Source organism: Chiloscyllium plagiosum, unplaced genomic scaffold (assembly GCF_037043375.1).
Source record: "Chiloscyllium plagiosum isolate Xiang-an unplaced genomic scaffold, Cpla_swu_hap1 HiC_scaffold_1, whole genome shotgun sequence".
Classification (NCBI taxonomy): domain Eukaryota; kingdom Metazoa; phylum Chordata; class Chondrichthyes; order Orectolobiformes; family Hemiscylliidae; genus Chiloscyllium; species Chiloscyllium plagiosum.
Window position 1 is genome coordinate 117,591,555 of NW_028270139.1, and position 23,671 is coordinate 117,615,225.

The 23,671-nt window shown below is 38.8% G+C and overlaps 1 protein-coding gene across 2 annotated transcripts in view; it reads right to left on the bottom strand.

The window, feature by feature from the left end:
• Positions 1 to 414: 414 nt before the first annotated feature.
• fam219aa (family with sequence similarity 219 member Aa) overlaps positions 415 to 23,671 on the bottom strand; it is a 91,595-nt gene continuing 68,338 nt past the window's right edge. Inside the window, exons 4-6 of one of the 2 annotated variants that reach the window (XM_043684194.2) lie at positions 19,747 to 19,827; positions 13,883 to 13,937; positions 415 to 7,705 (exon numbers count right to left, since the gene is read on the bottom strand). In XM_043684194.2, coding sequence (XP_043540129.1) covers positions 7,553 to 7,705; positions 13,883 to 13,937; positions 19,747 to 19,827 — 289 coding nt within the window. In that variant the 3' untranslated portion in view covers positions 415 to 7,552. Of the gene's footprint in view, positions 7,709 to 13,882; positions 13,938 to 19,746; positions 19,828 to 23,671 lie in introns of both variants that reach the window. The other variant, XM_043684155.2, reaches the window with a different exon arrangement.

Here is a 23,671-nt window from a genome sequence, read left to right on the forward strand (position 1 = left end):
TGAAACATCTAAATCCCACAATGTTAAGCTGCCAGTCTTATCCCTCTCTCAACCAAGAGTGGGTGTTACATTCAGGAATGGGAGCACAAAGATGCTTTCAAGGAGAACATCTCATTGACAGGTTTATGGCAAGAAGATAAAAAGAGCAGGGAACTGATGGAACTAAGAACTGGATGTGGAGAGACACTGGCCTTCAGGGAAGGAAAATGACTCATCTCTGCTTAGCTTTGTAGCAGCTGCCCTTACTATACCAATGTTATAAAACTGCAGATCTTCTGACTCTCAAACAGAACATGCATATGTATCTTTTTTTTAAGCTCTGAATGCTTACATGAAAACACAAAAAGCAGAGTAAAGGTTGGTTTCACCTCATAAGTCAAAACATGACACAGGAATAAAAAGATAGCCAGTACATCAGATTTCACATGTACACTTTTATTGGTGAGTTACACTACCATGACAATGATCAATGACAAATACTGCATTGTAAAATGTTAAAAAAAGTCTATACACATTCCTATTTTCAAAAAAATGTGAAACAAATTATTTCAAAATACTTGATAATAAATATAAATTATACTGAACTAAACATTTAAGGCATCATCTACTTGCAAATCAAATCAATGCAAAAGATTGATGGGCTTTCAAAAATTGCTTGGGAAACAAACTAAATAGTTTCCCGCTAAACAGAGTTTTTTCGAAGCAAATGTAAACAGGCAATGGCCACCATATGTGGGATTCATAGCTTTCACTTGTGATGCTTAACCACAAAACATCCTTAAATAAAGTACAGTACCAGGAGTGCTCAATCATGTAAAATACATTGAATGTAACAATCACCACTGGGTTCAAATTTAATCCCCTCCCCTTTTTTTCAAGCTAGAAGTGTGCCTTCAAGTTATGTTTGGATAGCTAAAAGGAGGAAGCAAGGAACCAATGGGATCACCCTCCAACACAGAAAACAGGCTTAAGTAAACCATGCACTTGGATGACTAACTTAAATGGCTAATTCTTGATGCAATATTTAAATTAAATCTATATTTCAGGAACAGAGCAGATTGTACAATGAAGAATCTTGAAGTTTTTCTCAATGCAAATTGCAATAATCCTTCACAAACTTTCAGTTCAGTCTCTAAATAATTATTATGTTAAATAGAATATTTTCTATGTTACATGGGTTAATACAAAAGCAAAAAGAAAAATGAACAACTGCTGAAGCTACAATTTCAGGTCAGGTTGCATAGACAATTGCAGTCCAAAATTCTAAGCACTAAATTGCTGAAGCACACTGCACAAAACACTGTTCAGCCTTTTAAATCTGGGTTTGTTTTGGTGAAACATAACAATCACGATCATTTTAAGATTCATGGAAAAGTTAAAACATTCTGGACAACTTTCACTTTTCAGTGCAAAAGTATTTTGAGAACTGAAAAGTTGTTTTACAATGGACACTTTAAATGATCATTCTCAACATGATAACGATTGCTTAATAGATAATGGATAACAAAGCTAAACTAGAGAAAACTGCAAATGTTGAAAAGATGACACTAAAACAAAATACCCACACAGTACACAAAACATCTGTCAATGTCTGAAGATAAAAAGATAGCGCAACATTTCGACTGAAGACGATTGGCACTTGAAGGTTCTTTACCCAAAATAGAAACCTTTTTCCCTTTCAGATTCTGGTACATTGCTGGGCACTGACTACCATAAAAACTGAAATTTTGCTGCAAAGGTCATCTGAAATTTGATATTACTTCATTTTATATTGCAAACATAGCTTTTGGCACAATAATTCAAATATGCTGTTTCTACCAAATCATTAACTAACACCTGTATAACAGTCATAAATTAAAACATTAAGTAGTGTTAAAATATTTAATGTACTTGTTTCACTGTGTTATACTTTTGTTTTGAAGTGGATGTCACATTGCCAGGGGATCACAATCATGATACAAAGAAACAACAACCTGACTCCAACATATATTAGAACAAATCTATGACAACTCCAAATCTCCCTTCTCAGTTAGTACCCTGAAAATACTTTGCTTTTATTTTAATGCATATTGCCATCTGTCTCACATAAAAAGGATAAATAATCTAGATAACACACTCAGAAATCAAAGCATGTAAAGCTTCAGAGCGCGCACACACACACACACACACACCTTTCTTTTTAAATTGTGAATTTGAATTAAATATGTTAGATAACTTGAATATTACAATGTTCTTTATTTACATAAAGCAAAGTTAGTGGCCAGAAAACAAATAGTTTATTTCAATGCTTTTAGTCTAATGTTCAGTTTAAGGGCCCATGTCCTAAATCTATAATTGTGCAATTTACTGCCATCAAAATCTAGATAGTAAACAATACAACAATAAAAGCAAGAGATTTAGAAAACACAACAAAATGGTGTGGCTGCCAGCTACAACTCAACACCAAGTAAGTGAAGCAATACATATTTGGAAAACAGAAATGCTAATAATAGAATTTTTGCACAAGCGAAATTCAGATGTAAAAATGCAAACTATTTAAGTGTGGAAACACATTAAACATTATTAACAGAATTCTGGAATTTATATATTTGGAAACTGAATATAAAGACAAGGAATCAATTTTAAGTTTGAACTGAACAATTACAGCTTGCACTTACATAATGCATTAAAATTCAGAACAAAATGCTTCCAGGTGATTAAGAGAAAGATTAAAAACGATACCAAAAGATAGGAGATACTATAAAAAACGACCACAGGATTGGTCACAAAGTTGGATATTATGTTGACCTTAGAGGAGAAGAGGAAAATATGAAGTAGATGTGGTTAACAATAAAATCCCAGGTCATTTGCTGAGGCACCTATAGGTAGTGCCCCAGTAATGGTGTCAAGAGGGAAAGGAGTAAAATGCACGAGGCACAAATGGGAGAAATGAGAGTTTGGGTTTGAACAGTTGACAGAGGTTTTAAAAATAGGGAGGAAGCAGGCCATGACAGGATTAAAACACAAGGAAGAGAATTTAAAATTGGACACACTGCAAGATCTGTAGGCCATCTATAGGGGAGACGGGAGACTGTGGATAACCAGGATCAGCCTTTATCATATCGAATAGAACAGCAGGCTTGGAGAGCCAAATGGCATTCTTCTATCGCTATATTCTATTATATGACATTGATAGCTAAGATTTGGTTGAGTTGAAATTTTTGCAAACTAAAAACTATTGCAACAGTCAAGACTGGCTGCAATAAAGTCATAAGAGTTTCACTGGCATGGGCTGAATTGGTTGGATAGGCAGGGTGGGTGTTCTGAAGATGCAAGCAGACAGTCTTTGTGATGAAGTACATGGGGTCAACTGTTCAGCTTGAAGTTCAATAAGGTAGGGGAAGCTGGATTTATCTTTAAAAAAATGGTTAACAGATCTTCGTTGCCTGACCTCAATTTCTAACAGATCCTACAGAAGGCCTGTTGAAAGTTCAACCAGTGAAGCTACTTAAATCTTCAGTCCTTTAACAATAAAACAAACAGCTTGCTTGTGTTGGTGAAAGATGAAAAAAAAACTCTGTTCCACCAGTTAGAATAATTGTTGTTGACGTGATCCCAAGGGCCCTTTATTAAAGCCTGACTACTTCTCGAGATCTATAATAATCCCAGCAGTGGGATTTCAGCTAACTTGAGTTTGATGGAAAAGGCAAAGGTTTTATTAAAGGATCATTATATTTGATGAGGGAGCGTGGAATGGAGTTTGCTTGCTTTTGTAAAGAATTTATTTCCTCAAGTGCGAGGGGATGCAAACATTATTAATGGGCTTTTATAAATGGTAGTTTTGCTTATTATATGTGGAGCTGCAATAGATATTTAGACCTTTTTTGATTGGAATGTGGGCTTGAGGTGTGGCCATAGTGCACATTGGGTGAGTTTACATGGAGTTTGGCAGGATGAAGGACAGTGGATCGGTTAGCATGAATTGGTATTAAGTTGGCATTGCAGGTATGAGAAATCACTTGAGGGTGGGTGGGGGCATGAATTGGCACAGATGGGATATGTGAAGTGGATAGGTGAGGCCTGGAAGGCTAAAGCGTAAGCAATTGAGTGAGTTTTCCCTGAGGCAACTGTGGTGAGCCAGGAAATTTCCTGGTATGCACCATCCATCTTGGGTGCAAAGATCCAAACCAGGCATTGTAAAACAAAAAAAGAGTTGATTTGGCTTGGAACATTATCTAGAAAGGATGTGAAATCAGAGTTAAGGATGTGGATTAGTGACAGGGGCCAAAGACAACTGGTTTAGTTTCTTGAATATTTAACTAGAGGAAATTGTGTTTCATTGAAGACGGAATCAGATAAGCCTTCTGGCAACACAATAGTTATTTCAGATTATTTAAGTAAAGAAAAGATTAGGAAGACTGGCAAAGGTAAGATCATGATTTGATGACTGGCTATGGTTTGAAGATTTATTCTGGGAATTAGATGTTACACTTTTGTAAAAATATTTGAATATGGCAATAAAAGACAAGGGAATTCGTAGAGGGTTTTAGTATTAAAAGTTTTGAGAAATATGGTCATCAAGGTGATAAGGCAGCATGGATAAAAGATAGCTGTAATGCAGAAAAAGAATAGCAGTTAATTCATTTTTATGAATAAAACATTTAGGACAGTAAATATTTGTATTAGAAACTGTGGGAAAGCATAGAGCATAAATAAAATGAAATTTGAGTACCTGAACAGCTCCATCTGAGAACTAACGGAGGGTTACTCCAGTTGGCATGATGCACAGATTATGACAAGAAAAATGGTTGGGATAATCAGAAGAATTATTTTCATTAAGACAGCTATTGAATATGAAATGCTTCAGTGCAGCTAACTAGTGAGACTGAGACTTATCATTTAAAAGAAACTGAATAAATATTTGTGAAAGAATAAATAAGACAGATAAAGGGCAAGAAAATGGATTTAGAGTTTTAAAAATCTCTAACCAGTGCAACAGGCCAAATTTCACAATCAACACTACAATTCCTTTTTCTAAATTCAGATTTTATAGATTTGCATATGATCTTCGGAAATTTATATTTTCTTCCAGATTTACAATATTCAGTTTTGCTTTTTAAGTGCAACAGGATTTCTATAAGAAATGTTCTCTTGATTAAGTCCAAATAAGGTCTGGCAAATGGGCAATTTGCATCTTAAGTATTTTTTGATATTACGACAAGATCACAAGACAAGACAAAAATCCTACACATGGTGAGCATCATTGTATTAAAATGATTATAGTGCAACAAGATCACATCTATTGGAATAGGGTATTTTGTTAACTGGAAGCTTTAACAAACAGCAGCATTAACCTGAAGGCAAAGACCAAGTTATTCGGACAAGTCACTTTGTTTGCATGGAGTGTTAGCGTAGGACACGTGCATACCAGAACATATACAATACAACAGTGTGGTACTGAAACACCAAATAGCAATAATTAATTTCTTAGAAAGGTTCTGAAGTGGGGTGGGGGGGGAAAAGAGAGATCACTAACAGCTTCTGCTTGGGACTCATGATACATTAGGTGGCAACACATTGAGTGTGCAATTGACTCCTTTAACTACTGCTTAAATTAAACTTTAATTGAGTCTCATACCACAAAAAAATTAGTTCAAAATGCCAGAAAAATTCTTCATTCTCGTGTCATCATAAACTCAGAATTCCTTTTTGTACTAATATCCACCTAAACAAGGTGAGGAACGCAGCATGATTATTCCTTCAAGTTTTGGTCTAACTCAATACAAGTGTCACATGGATAACATATTACTGTTTAGTTTTTCTTTATAAATATATGTACATAAATAAATAAACTAAAGTAATCAATAATGAGCTTTGAGACAGACAGTAAACATTAGACTAAATTTCCTGCTCAAATATTTGTAATCTTGATTAAAATATTGACACTTCAAAATTCGAAATGTAAATTTTCAGAATTAGGAATTTTCATCCATTATGCTCTTTGATTAAAATAATCATCATCTAATTGTTGAGATGGGAGTACTAGGTGTGCCTGAAGGAGCAGTATTGAATCTATCTCAATTATTGATATGTGGACGTTCTAACAACTGGCTTTGTTATCTCAGGGTTTCAGTGCTTTGTCTTCGGGAGCTGGGCAAGGAATGAAATAGCTTGTAAAATAGATTTGTGCAGAAACCATTTTAAACCAAGTAAACGTGCCCAACAGCCATATGACAGTCTAGGAAGTTTCCCAGGAGCGTTGACCTAGTCCCCGCTTAATGAGGACCTCTAGTGACAACACATTTAAAACAACACATTTTCTATTCAACTAGCATGTACTTTACATTGATTAGAACTTAATCGGCCATGTGTGGGTTGATTTTTTTTACCAATTAATAATGAAATGTGTCATTGAGGATGACAGAACACAGACTTCAAACAAGTTACTTGGAGTTACAATTTGCAAAATGTTAAGGTAAAATAAAACCATTTATAAATGATGCCAAATTACAACTATAATTATACCTATAATTTTGTTAATTATTTCAAGTGCAGCACACTAAAAATACTCCTCTGCTTCATTATGTTGTCCATACAACACCCAGATTTGCATTTCTGTCCATTTCTAATATTTATAAGTAAACTTACAATGAATTGTTTCCTCTAACATTGCAGTTTTTATCTTACCAACTCTTCTATGCTCCTTTCATCAAAGTAGCAATATTAGTAACCTTTAAGCAGAGTTGCAAACAATATTCTTCCTCCCAAACAAATAGATCATAAAAACCCCTCCAAAACAATACTAAAAGAAGTTTTATATGCATGTCATTTTAACATTGTATAGAAATGAAACAAATCTCCCTTTTTAAAACATAATACATTCAAGGGGAAGATAACCTTTAATCCAACATTGACATGAATGGTCTAAAACTTGTGCACACAAGTAACAGTACACTACAATAAAGTGTACTCTAGTTACACCCATTGTAGTGTTTAGATAGATGTGTAAAATCTTTTAACAAAAGACTATGCTAGTGTTATCAAATTTTGAATGTTAATGTAAAGTTAGAAACCTCTAACAACAAAAGGAAATAATATATAAATTAGAGAGCTAAGAAGACAATGCTTTGAAAAAACTTTGCAACTTTTAGGTTAAATATCATTGGCTCCAAATGCAATGGTAAACATATACATGGACATAAACCAGTACACTTCAAATATAAACAGCCAAGTATGAGTAGACAAAAGAACTTACAGATGCTTTGCTTTCAGCTCATGGCTGAACTTTGAATCATGCTGAAGTAGTGCTTTATTCTGTCTCTTCCCTCTGCCCCACCCCCAGAAGCAGATGGGTGGGGGAAAATAAAAATCAGGATTACGCAATATAACCACTGCAAAGCAGTAGCATTGTCACCTTCTATCACACACAAATTCAACACTGCATTCACACTCACTTATGAATGCCACAATGATGGTCGGCTTTTTTTTAAACACGGACACAAAGTGCATGTCCTACCATAGGAGGAAGCAATGGCTGTTAGTTTTACAATTACAGTGGAAAGCGTCAGTCACATTACTGAACATTGCAAGTAGTGGAGGTGGCCTGGCAACACATGCAGGTGGGATTTACTGATTTCGGGGGAATAAGATCCAAGTCTTCATCATCTGGAATTTCATCTAACCGGTAGCCATCTTTCAGGAGTTGGATATTCAAGTCTTGATTAATCTGCTATAAAGAGAGAAAAATGTAAGAAACTTAACTGATATTTTATTGGGTATGTGGAAATACTCTTGTTAATACTTTGTTAGATCAGCACACAAAAACAAGAAAAAAAATGGATCAGGTGGTAATTTTCTCCTCTCAAATCTTCAGAGTTGGTTTGCAAACAGTAGGAAAAGAAATTTATAGAAAATATTTATTTCCCATCAAGAAAAGCAAGGAATGCTTATATATTCTCTACTCTTAATATGTGAAGATTAATGAGAGAGCAGGTTATCTGTGCTGAGGAGAATATGGCGACAATCTACAAATGAAGCTTTGACGAAGATGAGTGACAAACTAGAAGGGTTACTTTAAGCAAAGAAGGCAATATTCTCACATTAAGGTGGTGCTTTCTGACTGCCAATGATATAAAAATAAGGGAAGTTACACTGACATATCAATGTCACCCATGCACAAACTAAAACTATGCCTGTGGTGGCAAGTTCAATAATTTTCAGGAGAGGCTCAAGTGTTTCCTATTGCACAGATTTGCAAAATGAGCATCCTAGAGATCCAATCTTTTACTGAAAATTCGATCACAATGCAGGCCACACAAAAACTGTAATTGATGCTAGACTGTTTATTTGAATCTTTGGAATATTTAGCTTTTACAAAGAAAATTAGGATACCAATGATCTTATGTAGAACTGGTCATGGAATTGTACAATCCTACAACACAGAAGAAGCTATTCAGTCTCTTGTGGCTACTGGTTTGAATGGCTGTCTCATTAGTTCACTCTGCTCAGTTTCCAAAGCTGTGCAATTATCTCCCCCAATTATTTATTCAATTCTTTTTGGAGATTTCTACTGAATCTACTATTACTATACTTTCAGGCAATACATTCCTGAACACAACAGCCTGCTTAAACATCCTATTTTCACCTTTGGTTCATTTGCAAATCACCTTATAATCTACATCTTTTAGTTACCAACCAATCTCGCAGTGGAATCAGGTCATTTTTGTTTGCTCTGGTGAAAATCATATATGAACGCAAGTCAAATTAGAATTTGAATTAGGTTTACTGTCAAATGCATTCAAGTACAGGGATACAAGAGTATAAAGTTGCTATTTCCAGCACTATCCTAGGAATAAAGAAACCTAGGTTCAAAATCTTAGGCATAATTTAAAAAAATGAAAAAATAAAGTTACATGTTCAGCATTACAGTCTTCCTAAAGCAGGTGGTCCACACCGGGTGCCTTTGAGGCAGCTAGGATCCACGCAGGGCTCCCTCAAGGAGGCTGGGGGTCCTTGCTGGGGTAAGAACATAGGGGAAGGTACTCAGACCCTAAAATTATTGAACCTGATGTTGAGTCTTAAAGGCTGCAGGTTCCCCAAGCAGAAAATAAGACACTGTTTTTCCAACTGGCACTGAGCTTCACACTTGAGGATGTGTAGTAAAGATAATCATGGGAGTCAGTACGTTTGCAATGGATACTGGTGGTATATGAATTTCAGTGGTGCATGATGCCAGGTGTATAGATTGTATGTCCCAAAAACTGGTGGATTATATCATATAACATATACCTTCAGCTGTTCAGAACAAGCAAAGTACTGACCATACCCAACTGATGTTTACAGAACTCTCAACAGTGTCCAACATTAGATACAATTTAACAATTGGATAACTTTTGTTACATGATCCTGAGTTTCAAAAAATTATGCTGACAACCAGTTTCGGATTGACAGTAGAATTCACAATATAACACAATTGCATGTACTGGAAATTACATATATTAATAAAATCATATAGCACAGATATGGATTTCTGGCCCTTAAAAAGTCTGCACTTAAAAAACTATTCTAAAATTATACTCGTCCTAGTATAATTTTTGACAAAGTACGGCATTACAGACGTGAAAATGTTAGAGCTCTTGGAAGAAGAAGACAGTAGCAATGGGAAGACAAAATTGACTGAGTGACAGGAACAGAAATTCCTGGTTGAATGGATATTTTTGGGTTGGAGTAAGGTTTGTCATGGAGTTCACCGTGGGCCAGAAATGGGACTTCTGCTTTTCTGATTTATATTAATAATGTAGATCTTGGTGTCCAGGGAACAATTTCAAGGTTTAGTGATAGTACAGGATTTGTAAGCATTGTAACACTATGATGAGGACAAAGTAGAACTTCAAAATAATTTTGGTTAGAGACAAAAAACTGCAGATGCTGGAATCCAAGGTAGACAAGCAGGAGGCTGGAACCTGGCCCACAGCCTTGAACGCAATGACATTTCAAGTGCTCACCCACGAACCTTTTGAAGGTTGTGAGGTCTTCTGTCCTACCAGGCAGTGCATTCAAGATTCCTACCACCCACCAGGTGAAAAGAAATTTCCTCAAATTCCCTCTAAACCTTTCCCTGTTACCTTTAAATTATGCCCCTTTGTTAACGACCCTTCAACTACAGGAACAGCTACCTCGTATTGACTATCCATGCCTGTCAATTTTGTACACATCAATTAGGACCCTTCTCAGACTTCTCACCTCAAAGAAAACAACCTGTTACTGGGTAAATTCTGATTACAATGCCCTAAAATATTCAGTCTGCTAAGCTTAAAAATTTAAATTAAGTCAGACAGTTAACTGTCAACTGGAATGAATAGGTGCATTCTCCATGGCAACACCTCCAAAGGTCACCTGCTAATTCATTAGTATACTTCTTATGTAGTAGAAGCTTTACTCTTACATTTGTATTCTTTGTGAATTGTCCTGTACAAGTACCGAAGGCTTCGACAAAATGTGCCTATTTCAGCAAAACACAGTTCTGCATAATTAAATGACTATAATTGATTTTATTATTTTAAATGAAACATTTGGGCGGCATGGTGGCACAGTGGTTAGCACTGCTGCCTCACAGCGCCAGAGACCCGGGTTCAATTCCCGCCTCAGGCGACTGACTGTGTGGAGTTTGCACATTCTCCCCGTGTCTGCGTGGGTTTCCTCCGGGTGCTCCGGTTTCCTCCCACAGTCCAAAGATGTGCAGATCAGGTGAATTGGCCATGCTAAATTGCCCGTAGTGTTAGGTAAGGGGTAAATGTAGGGGCATGGGTGGGTTGCGCTTCGGCGGGTCGGTGTGGACTTGTTGGGCCGAAGGGCCTGTTTCCACACTGTAAAGTAATCTAATCTAATCTAACATAAGGGAAACTAATTGAAATATAATTGGATATATCTGTCATATGTTCTTTTGAGTAAAGGAGCCACACTAGCCTCTTTCTGTTCGCTGATCATTCAAAATGACTGTCAAAAGCTCCTAACTCATCTTGCTTATTTTAGCACTGAGATAAATGAATTATTTGTTTTGTGTCATTTTAACCTGCTTAAGACAGCCACGAAATTTATATTTTTGTTTTGACATTGGAAGGTCAGAGTTTTAAGTTTTCTGCTGATTTAGGGTGGAATTCAAAGAAAATCCCAGATACTTAGACAGAACGGTAGCTGAAGGCAGTTAGGTCAACAAGTTTGGGAAAATAGATAGTGACCAAAATAATGGTCAGACCAGTCAGTTTAACAGTGGGGAAACTTTGAGAATCAATAATGTGTGATAGAATTAATAGTCACGTGGGCATGTATAGATTGATTAGGGAAAGCCAGCAAGGATTTCTTGAGGGAAAGTTGGTTTTACCTATCTTGCTCGAGTTCTACGAAGAAACTTCAGGGGCTTGATGAGAGAATGCTGTTGATGTGGTGTACACGGATTTTGACAAAGTACGGCACTACAGACGTGAAAATGTTACAGCTCTTGGAAGAAGACGACAGTAGCAATGGGAAGACAAAATTGATTGAGTGACAGGAACAGAAATTCCTGGTTAAATGGATATTTTTGGGTTGGAGTAAGGTTTGTCATGGAGTTCACCGTGGGCCAGAAATGGGACTTCTGCTTTTCTGATTTATATTAATAATGTAGATCTTGGCGTCCAGGGAACAATTTCAAGGTTTAGTGACAGTACAGGATTTGTAAGCATTGTAACACTATGATGAGGACAAAGTAGAACTTCAAAATAATTTTGGTTAGAGACAAAAAAGACTGCAGATGCTGGAATCCAAGGTAGACAAGCAGGAGGCTGGAAGAACACAGCCAAGCCAGGCAACATCAGGAGGTGGAGAAGTCGACGTTTTGGGTGTAACCTTTCTTCAGGACTAGGATGAGTGTAGGGGGAGCTGCAGATAAAGGGGGTGGCGGGGGCAGGGTGGTGAAGTGAGGATAGGTGAAGACAGGTAGAGGCTACTACCTGATTGGTCAATGGGAAGGATGAATCCGGTAAGTGGCTGGGAGGAGTGGAAGGGATGGGGAGGAGTGGAAGGGAGGGGCGGGGCTGGGAAGGGAGTTATTTGAAATTGGAGAACTCAATGTTGATTCCCCTGGGCTATAGGATTCATTCCTCCCATGGACCAACTATGTCGTATCCTCTACTTGTCTTCACATATCCCCACTTCGCCACCCTGCCTCCGCCAACCCCACCGCCTCCTTAGCAACTAGGCCAAGCCAGCATTGTCCACACCCCATAGCTGATGAAAAAAAAATAGCTTTTAATTAAAGATTTATTAACTGCACAGCTGTTGTAATAGGACATGCACCATGTTCGAGGGTCTGGATCTCTTGCTTACTAGTCCAGTGACATTACCACTACGTCAGCATATCCCCTTTGTCAAACAGCCTTCCTTGCTGATTCCTGAAACATTCACCCCCTCCTTTCAATTTTTTTCTTTATTTCAATTACATAAGGTATTTTATTTTAACTTGCGCATGGTGCTTGGTTTTTTTTGGTCATTCCTCCAGGTTGCTGTGATGGATGGCGGAGTTAGGAACATTTTTGTTAACAATCAGACCTTGAAAGTTTAGGTACTGATAATGCATTGTCAGTACCCAGATTTTGATTGGGTTCTGTTCCAGAGATTGTTCACGTTTTGGTTTGAACACAAGTTAGAACACAATGCAAGGCAATGTAAAGCAGCTGTCCATAAATCCAGGAAATGTACATATGCCAGTTCTTTAAAAAAATAAAGACCTATTTGGGATTGTGTTCATGAATACAAGCTCTCGTAAATTGAGGACGCCTTTCATTGTATTTGTTGATAAAAGTATGTACAATGATGTATAAAGAAAAACCGAAAGAACTGCAGATGCTCTAAGTCAGAAACAAACAGAAGTTGCCGGAAAAGCTCAGCAGTTCTGAGCAAGAGTCACTGGACCCGAAACATTAACTCTGATTTCTCTACACAGATACTGCTAGACCTACTGAGCTTTTCCAGAAATTTGTTATTGTTTCTGATGTATGAAGAAAGCTTTCCCCCCCCAGGTAGTGGCAGAGTAGCAGAGCAACGTTTGGGCTCCTCAGCATATAAAGAAAAAGAAGTGGATAGAGTAGAGCCTAGAGCTCCTATACTCCATTTGCTTTACTTTTTTTCCTTTACATTTAAAAAAAATGTTTCTATTTATTATGGTACCTTCCATTCTTTCAAAGAGTTCGGTTGGAAGCTCAGGCTCAACAAGGTGGCCTCCAACGAACCAGAATGGCAGTATAGACCTGACACCTGGCAGGGCAGGCTCCTAGTAGGGTGGTCTTGTCCTGGCATGTAGATCTCCTTCAGCAGTTTGGTCTTGCAACAGATCAGCATGATGGTCTCAGCCCAGTGTTGCAGTTTCAGGCCAGTTTTACAGCATGCGCAGAAGCCAGGAGACTGAATTGTCCTGAACTTTTACTTTTTATCTTATTTCTGACTTCTGTCATTAAGTTAGTCGCTGTGTTAATTTAAAGCTTTTTACATTTTTTTCTATGCTTTCATCGCAATCCCCTGATGTTGAGAACAGAAAAACAACTGAGGTTGCAAAGCCCATTGCAGTAGGTACTATAGGAGCAGATGGCCCATGTTACGGTAATTAACAGCATGTGATCAAGTAAAGAATGAAACACCAGATTCTTGTCAAACTACAAGAAAGGAATCTATTGAACTGAGTAGCAGGAATCAATACTTAGGTAAAAAGCCATAAATTAACTGACGCAATGGATCAAACAATAACAGAGACATATAGTGTCACATATGAAGACTACTTTAGAAGACTGAAAAAAAGATGTAATGGTTAAATTAATTTATACATTTTCTTAACTTTCTTTTGTCAAGATATCATTCTGTACAAATAACTCACCTCAGCTGAAGAATAACCTGAAGAAGAGTATCTTGACATATCAAAGTCATCATCACTGCAGTAAAATAGAAAGACGTTTTACTTTCAAATAATTGCAGCAGGTCTTCAGCCTTCTCTATATTATAAGTTATAGTGTAGATATGATGGCATGTAGTGTTTTAACCTTGAGGCAAGTAGTAATTAATTACAGGGTTTAATTTTGCAGAAGCAACAGTGCTGTTTCAAAAACAGATACATATAATGGCTAGACACTAGTGTGAAATAGTCATGGTGAAAACTGGTTTCACAAAGATAAATTAATTCCATAAAAGTAGCTGCACAAGATCAACTTTTTTTCCCTATTTTACAGTGAATAGAATAGCACTCAGTATTGCAATGGACTTTTAAAACTATGTCATTAAGAAAAATGTCTTGGTTTCTACAAAGAGCAATCTGGAACAGCACTGGACACTGAAAAGTGAAGCAGTTTTTAGAGCTCTCTAACTACAAATCAAATATGCATGAATGGAACCAGAAACTAGGCACCACTACTAAAGATATCTTTTACTACATAGTCACTGTGGCTACAGTATGGCTACATCATTGGTGAGAGAGTGGGTATTTTGTGGTATGTAATTCACCTCCTGCTTCCCAGATTTGTTTCCATCATCTATGAGGCACAAGACAGATATGTGGTGGAATCTTCTCCCTTGGACGGACAAGTCCAACACAACCCGCTTGATTGGCCCCTAATCAACCATCTTAAACATTTCCTCCCTCTACCACTGAAACTATGGCTCTAAAGTGCACCATCTACAAGAATATATTGCTGCAACTCGTGAAGACTCCTTCAACACCAGCTCCTAAGCCTACAATCTCTACTGCCTTAAAGGCTAAGGGTACAGGTCAATAAGAACATCACTACTACGTTCCTTTCAGTCCGAACTGAAAAGGTGAAATCTGTTTGGCTGGATCAACAGGGGGAACAAGAAAGATTGGACACTGATTTTAGAGACAATCTTATAGAAGTTGACTAACAATAATGAACATGGATAAAAAGATTGGTGGTGTTTATTTTAAATAATGTAATTATAACAGCTTTAAAAAGGGGAAGACGAGAAATAGAGAGAGAGAAACAAAGACAGAAGAATTCCATCGGAATGCGACTGAGAAAAGCCAATGGAAAATATGTAAGAGACGACTTAGAGACAGTGGAGAAAAACGAGTAAGAAATTATTAAAATGAGACTTCAAGCAGGGTGGGTGGTTCAGTGATAAAAGGAGGGAGAAAGGATCCAAACTCCTGAAATCTATTTTGGAGGTAAATAAATCCATGAACTTATGGAGTTAGAGAGGCATGGGTTTAAAGACATGGTTGGTAGCAACTAAAATGAACCTATGACTGTATGTTGGAAAAATACAAAATAGAAGATTTTATTAAAATTTGATTTTATTTAATATTGTCACATGTATTGAGATACAGTGAAAAGTTCTGTTTATTTGGTCATGGACAGCAAGGCCCAGTGGAGTTTGGTTTAATTGAATCAGTGAGAGGTGTGGGTATGTTCACCAAGCTGGAAAGTTGATTTGCAGACGTTTTGTCCCTTGTCTAGTTGACATCTTTAGTACTTTGGAGCCTCCCGTGAAGCGCTGCTGTACTGTCTCTTCTGGAATTTATTTGGTTCCATTCCTGCTATTTCCAGTTGCCGATTCCGGTTGTTCGTTGTAGTGGCCAGTATTTTGGCTCTAGGTCTATATGCTTGTTGATAGAGTCCATGGATGAGTGCTACGCTTCCAGAAATTCTCTGTCATCTGTTTGGCTTGGCCTATCTTCATTGTATTGTCCCAGTTGAATTTGTGGTCCTTCTCATGTGTGTGTGTCTACTAGGGACAGCTGGCTGTGGTGTTCAGTGCCTAGTTGGTGTTTGTGGATGCAGATTGCCAATTGTCTGCCTGTTTGCCCTACAGAGTGTTTTGTGCAATCTTTGCATGGAATCTTGTAAACTACATTTGTTTTGCACATGATGGGTATAGCATTGTTTGTCCTGATGAGTTGTTGTCTTGAGTATGGCTGTCAGTTTATGGGCTGTCATGAACCCAAGTGGTTGGAGAAGTCTGGCTGTCAGTTCAGAGATGTTGTTTATGTATGGTAGCGTGGCTGGTGGGTTAGGTCGTGGCATGTCCTCGTCACGTCGTTGGTCTGTTAGGCATCTGTGGATGAAGTTCCGAAGATACCTGTTCTAGGCGAAGACTCTATAAAAGTGGTGTTCTTCCTCCCACCATTGGTCCGGAGTGCTGCAGCACATTGTAATCCCTTTTGAAGAGGGCCCAAACGTAGCTTCTCGTGTGTGTGTGTTCGGGTGGTTGCTGTTATACTGCAGACCTGGTCTGAGTGTGTGGCTTTCTTGTACATTTTTGAGGTGCATTCACAGTTCTGTGTTCTTTGTACCATTACAACTAGAAATGGGAGTTGATTATTGGTTTCCTCCTTACAAGGATCAGATTTACGAGAGAGGATGGTGTTGGTGAGCAGCACGGTGGCACAGTGGTTAGCACTGCTGCCTCACAGCGCCAGAGACCCGGGTTCAATTCCCGCCTCAGGCGACTGACTGTGTGGAGTTTGCACATTCTCCTCATGTCTGCGTGGGTTTCCTCCGGGTGCTCCGGTTTCCTCCCACAGTCCAAAGATGTGCAGGTCAGGTGAATTGGCCATGCTAAATTGCCCGTAGTGTTAGGTAAGGGGTTAATGTAGGGGTGTGTGTGGGTTGCGCTTCGGCAGTCGGTGTGGACTTGTTGGGTCGAAGGGCCTTTTTCCACACTGTAATGTAATGTAATGTAATCTAATCTAATGTGTTCTCAATTTCTGTTCTCTTGATGATAACAAAAGTGTCTTCCATTTATCCGATCCAGAGTTTGGGATGGATTTGTGGTAGGACTGTTTGTTCCAGTCTTTGCATCACCACTTCTGTCATGAGCCCACAGATGGGTAAGCCCATAGGTGGTCCACTGATCTGTTCATATATTTGGTTGATGAATGTGATGCTGCCTGACCTGCTGTGCTGTTCCAGCAATAAAGTTTCAACTGATGAATGTGATACGTCAAGCACAGGTCTAGTAGTTTGAATATGCATTCCTTGTTGATAGGTTCCCCATCCCGTTGTCTGCTCTGCTCGTCTAGGATGTTGGCTATTGACTCTCTGGCTGGAGTTTTGTCAGTTGAAGTGAACAGTGCCGTTACATCAAATGAGACTATTGCTTCATCCCTGTCTATGTTTATGTTCTTGATGTTGTCGAGGAATTCCTGTGATGATTGAATGGAGTGTTTGAATCTGCTGACAAGATGGTTTAGCTTTTGTTGAAGTTCTTTAGCCAGTTTATATGAAGTTGTTCCAGGAAGTGCCACCAAAAGTCTAAGTTGTGTGTGTCCAGTTTGTGTATTTTGCATAATCAATAAAATCTTGGGTGTTGTTCTTTTTGGTTTTATCCTTTGTAGGTCAATCCTGGTTATTAGTCTTGTTTTTGTATGTTCCGTAGTGTGTTGTTTATTCTATTGGTTAGGTGTGATATGACGTCACACTCCATCTCTAGGTAGATGTTGGTATCTGCAAGTAGTTTCTCTGCTTTCTGAATATATTCGGTCTAATCCATGATAACCGTCATTCTGCCCTTGTCCATTGGTACTATGATTATGTTCTTGCCATTTTTGAGTGTTTTTAGGGTTTCTCTCTCTTTGGTGTTGAGGTTGTTCATTGCCAGTAAGGGTACAATGGATTGTCTGACTGCTTGCTGTGTGTCTTTGGTTACTCCATTAGTTCTGTGTGTACATTCTAGTGCAACTAAGAAGTCTGTTGTTTCTGCTTCCTTGTGATTGTAGCTGAGTGCCTTGGCTAGTACAGCTTCTTCTGTGTATGTAAGCGGTCTGTTGGAGAGGTTTCTTACCCTGGTGTCTGTTGTGCGGTCTTCTCTCTGCTGTTGGTTAGCTTAGACATTTTGTCTTGTAGTGCCATTCCCTTTCTGTACATGGTTCTGTTCTGTCCTATGGTGATGGCCTGCCCAATAGTTGCGGTCCACTTCTGACTGGTTGTTTTTGAAATTAACGATTTTTGGCACGCAATTTCTTGCCTGTATCTGTGTTACCTGTTGTGTGCATCGGTAACCATAACCTGAATCATCCGGAGACCATTTTGTCTGGCTGTATTCCTGCCTTTGGGTTGTTGATTGGTGGTCTACATATGACATAGGGTGGTAGCATTTGATTCCTTTGAAATCCACGTAGGAATTGGAGTTGTTCATAGGTAGTGCTTAGGCAGTTGGCACAGGATTCCCATTTCCTTTGTTGTCTTCACTTGTCTCACCAGTAGGTGTTCAAATTTGTGTAAAGTTTCCAACCACTGGGACTCGTAACAGCCCATAAACGGACAGCTATGCTCAGATAACAACTCACCAGGATCCCATACTCATCATGTACAAGACAAACTTAATTTACAGGATTCCATGCAAAGACTGCACAAATCATTATATAGGGCAAACAGGCAGGCAACTAGCAATCCGCATCCACAAACACCAACCAGCCACGAAACGCCATGACCAGCTGTCCCTGGTAGCCACATACACAGATGACAAAAAACACAAATTCGACTGGGACAACACACCAATCATAGAGCAAGCCAAACAGAGGGCAGCAGAGAATTTCTGGAAACATGGCACTCATCCACGGTCTCTATTAACAAGCACATACACCTAGACCCAATATACCTGCCACTACAATGAACTGGAACCAGCAACCAGAAGTAGCAAGAATGGAGCCAAATAAATTCCAGAAGAGACAGTACAGCAGTGCTTCACAGGAGACCCCAAAGCACTGACGATGTCACCTAGACAGGGGATGAAACATCTGCAAACCAATATTCCAGCTCAGCGAAGATACCCAACAACTATGACAACCAGCATCCGAGCTACAAATCTTTACACAAACCTTAAATAGTTGAATCAGATTTGATGATGAATGGCTAAGTGTATGACCTTCAGCATTTTAAAACTGCAACGACTTCCTCCAAGGACAAGGGTAGGAAGTGTATGTGAACACCTTTAAATCATATCCCACACCATCCTGAAATGTATACTGCCTTTCCCCAGCTTTGACAAAGGGTCAGTTAGACTTGAAACGTCAGCTCTTTCCCCAGCTTTGACAAAGGGTCAGTTAGACTTGAAACGTCAGCTCTTTTCTCTCCTTACAGATGCTGCCAGACCTGCTGAGATTTTCCAGCATTTTCTCTTTTGGTTTCAGATTCCAACATCCGCAGTAATTTGCCTTTCTTATGTAGATTTCCTGATTCAATATCCTGAAGCTTGCCAGCCAACAGAGTTTCAGTATCTCTACCATATAAGCGGCAATGATTCAAGGTAGTATAGAAAAATAAACAAATTTCTCCTTTAGAAACATAGAAGATAGGAGCAGGATTAAGCCTGTTCTGGATCTCTGAACTCAGCTCTTTTATTCAATAGGATTATGGATGATCATTGAGCTCAATATTCTAATTATGCCCTCCCCACATATCCCTTGATCCTTTAGCCACAAGAGCTTTGACTTCAACCATTCTCTGTGATAGGGAATTCCAGACTCCACTGCCTCGGTGAAGAAATTTCTTCCACAGAAACATAGATGGATGGGCAATAAATGATGGCTTTGTCTCAAATATAAACTGGGTTAGTCTTGATAAAAATGTCGACAAGGTGGCAGCAAGAGTATAAGAAAATCAAAGCAAACAAAACATTTTCAAGTTAAAAGCTTGCTTTTGCTGATGACTTTAGACCTCGATCTTTGGACATTTAAAAATCTAATTTGAAAAAAGTAATTACAAGAAATGATCAGTGAAAAAAATATACCTGTCAGTATCCAGAGCGACCAAAGGTTTTTCATCTGGGCTTTGATCTAGTGACGAATATCCTTTGTTTGGTACAACCAACCTGCCAAAAATCATTACAAATTACCATTGATCAACTTGTTCTTGTACATTTTATCCAACTCAGTTTTTCAGTGCAAAACGTCTCTGCATTTTTTATGCATTCGGAAGGTTTGGAGAACCAATGGGTGCATTTGTTCCGAGCCCATAAACTGAATACTTTTTAATGCATTTCAGAAAACAATTAATAATAAGCCATACTGCTGTGGAGTCACATATAGGCCAGTCTGGGTAAAAACAGCAGATTACCTTCCTTGGAGAACACTAGTAAACCAGAGTTGTCATGGGACATTTTACATTCCAGACTTATTAACCTAACTAACCTAATTTAAAGCCAACCAGCTGTGGCGAGATTTGTATCCATGCTGCCAGATGTAGTCCAGTAATACGATCAGCACTTTTCTCACATATTGGACATTGTACATGTGTGCATCAGCTTCTTTAATCAGTGATGGCTTTGCAATCCCTTTTGAATTTGTTGTAAAGCCATTTCGTATTAAAACAGATAAACTGAAAGCATTTGGGACTTATGCTTTTAAACCGTACACATTTATGGTGTTATAGTTTCAAATAGGTCTGATGGTTCATCCTATAAATCATGCATATTACTTTTAATCAATAACAATCATTAAAAGCTAGATAATAGGTAAAATCATGTAGCAACTATTTGGCATGAATACTTTGACAAGAATGCACAAATGTGCATTGAATTAATTTTCTAGTTTTTCGATAGGGCGTAAAGACCTTCAAAATCTTGATTACCCCAAAATACAGAAGTTAGATCAGGTTTCCAGATTACCAGTCCTGCTCTTTATAACTGCAAATCAATTTTTTAATTTTAGTATCCATCTGCTTGTTAACTTTTGCTGCCCATTACCTCTGATACACTTCAACTTGGTCCATGTTCAGTATACAAGACTTCAAACATGCAGGGAAATTCAAAGTACAGTAAACAAAGATTATTTAATCCATCCTGCTTGTTCCAATCATGGCCAATGTATGGATTACCATGTACATGGTATTATGCTCCAAAATCAATGATTAATCATGTACTTTAATAACACTGAATTTGTTTCCCTGAAAACCTTCACAGTGTTAATGTTGCTTTTGACCTCAATCTTATCTTTTGAACAGCTATTGATTCAGCTTCTTTAACAAAAAGGAATTAATTACTTTTCCATTTATGTATTGCCCTGTGGGAAAATAAGTCTTTTTCTCTACAAATAGTTAGTCTTACTTAAGGCATGCAAATATTGTGGTAGACTCTAGCTATTTTTTGCCAATTGTCCATGGCACGTAACTTATTTAGCTTCATATAAATCTTTGATTTGTACCTTTAATTTGCTTTCTCACAGGCTTCTTTTCTTCAGGGTTAAAAATTTAAACCACTTGAACACTTTATCATACTTTATACCTTAAAACTTCAAACTGCAAACCCTTCTACATATATATCCTCTCAGGTGGAGCAATCAAACCTGACAGGATATTACATGTCACTCACAAATATTCTAGACAGAATAGATCATGAGAAACATAATGTTTGAATTTTTCCATATAAACATAAAGTTGCCATAGTCTTATCATGCCATAAGTCTGCTCTCTCGGTAAAGATATATAACTTGTGGTGAGTTAACGTGAGGGTCACCACATCTTAGCCATGGGGAGAAGTTAAGGAGAGTTCGTCATGGTATCCTCAGCCAGTGCAGCAACTGAACCCATGGTGTTGGCAGCAATCTGCATTGCAAACCAACCATCCAGCCAACTGAGCCAGGCAGAAGATGAGATGTTGTTCCTCTTGCTTCTGTTGACTTTCACTGGAGCACCGTTGCAGGCCTGAGACAGAAATGTTGGCATGGCAACATGGTGATGTGTTGAAATGGTATGCAACTGGGAGCTTGAGGCAATTCTTATGGATACAGTGGAAGTATTCAGCAAAGTGGTTACCCATTTTACGTTTTGTCACTCCAGTGCAGAGAACACCACACTGCAATCAGCAAATCTCTGCTTTACCAGGAAGGTGAGCCAGTGTCATGGATAGTCAAGAGGGAGGAGGTAAATGAGTGCATATGACACCTTCTTTGATTGCATGAGAAGGCGCTGTTGGGGTGTGAGGTGGTGATGGTTGAGAAGGAGTGGACTAGGGTGTACCAGAAGGAACAGTCCCTACAGATGCTGACAAGTGAGTAGAATGTATTCGGGGGGGCATCCACTGTACAAGGCAGAAATGGCAGCTTTGGATGTGGAGGTTTTTGGGATGGCAAGTGAGAACAAGGGGGTTCCTATCATTGTTGCAGAAAGAAAGGGTGAGGGCAGAAGTATGAAAATAGGTCAGACAGTATGGAGGGATCTGTTAAATATGGCGGCAGGAAATCCTTGGCATAGGATATACCCAAGTCCCCTGTGGACCTTAGTCATCAGTGAATCCTGTAATCATCAGAACAGATGTGACAGAGAACGAGAAATTGGGAGAATGAAATGGAGTCCTTAGAAGAAGCTGGGTTTGAGGATGTATAGTCAATGTAACTGTGGGAGTTGGTACTTTTGTAATGGCCAGCCTGCAACCAGAAATCAAATTTTCAGTTCTGATGAAGGATCACTGGACTTGAACTGTTATCTCTGGTTTTTGTCTTTCTTCAGCACATTCTGTTCCTGTTTCAGATCTTTAGCATCCACAATTATGTGTTTATTTTATTAGAACTGCCTTATAAGGAAAGGCCAGAAAGGATAGGCCTATATCCTGTGGAGTCAGAGATGACTTAATTGAAGCATATAAGGTCCTGAGGGGACTTGACTGGGTGAATGTTGAGGAATGTTTCTGAAGTTATTGTAATGAGGTCAGCCAAGTGAACCTCTCAGAATAGGTGTTCCCTAATTGGGGCTGTTAACCTGATCCAATCAGAGATAGAGCCTCCTCAATTTAGGGGACTGACTCTGTGCTGGTTGGTGTTACAGTTGGTTTCTGCTTCCCTTTTTTTTGGAGGGGGGAAAACCCGATTCCTCAACTGGCTGAATTATTTAGCCAGTTTGCTAACTGGCATTCCTTTTCGTGAGGACTGATTGTTAAACTCCTGATGCACATAATGCGTTTCAGGTGTAACTCAGTTCTCATTAGGGGATTGTTGTTTCACTGGCTGGTTACAGCCCTTGTGTTACTCTTTTCGAGAAAAGGACAATGTTAATTTTGTGGTAGGGCTTAGTGCTTGGACTCTAGTTTCCTTTGTTTTTTTTTTGTATGTGTCTTCACTTTTTTTTTGGTGTTTGGACTGAGCCCTTGTGGAAGACATACATTTTTCCAGAGGAACTGTTCCTGTGGGGAGGCCTAGCCCTGGGACCGGGCCTCTGAAGATTGAACACCTGTGTGTGTGCTGGGAGGTGAGCACTTGCTGTGTCCTGGAGTTTGGGAGAAGACCTTTCCTTCAGGAGTGGACCAAACCCCTGTGAGTTAACTGCACCTGTATAATGTACTGTTCCTGTGAGTGGGCCTGGTTTTCCAAGGCTGGGCCAGGACTCCATGGAGACTGAACACTTGTGTGCTATGCATTTCCTGCCTTCAGGAGTGGACTCTGCCCTCGGTTGGGGACCCTGTTTTTTAGCAGTGGACTCTGCAGTTTGGAGTGGACTCCATTTTGGACAACACACCTCAAACTGGAGTGGACTCCATTTCTGGGAATGGACTCTATATTTGGAAGACTCTATATTTGGACTGTGTACCATAAAGGACTGTTTTTCAGTAATTAACTGTATTGTGGTGTTTGGGTCCATCACCTGCACTGTCTTGTGTCCCTGGGTCTGGCAGGCCTTACTGTGAGCTGGGAGACTCATGGGTTGTCCTGAAAGCTGTCACCCCG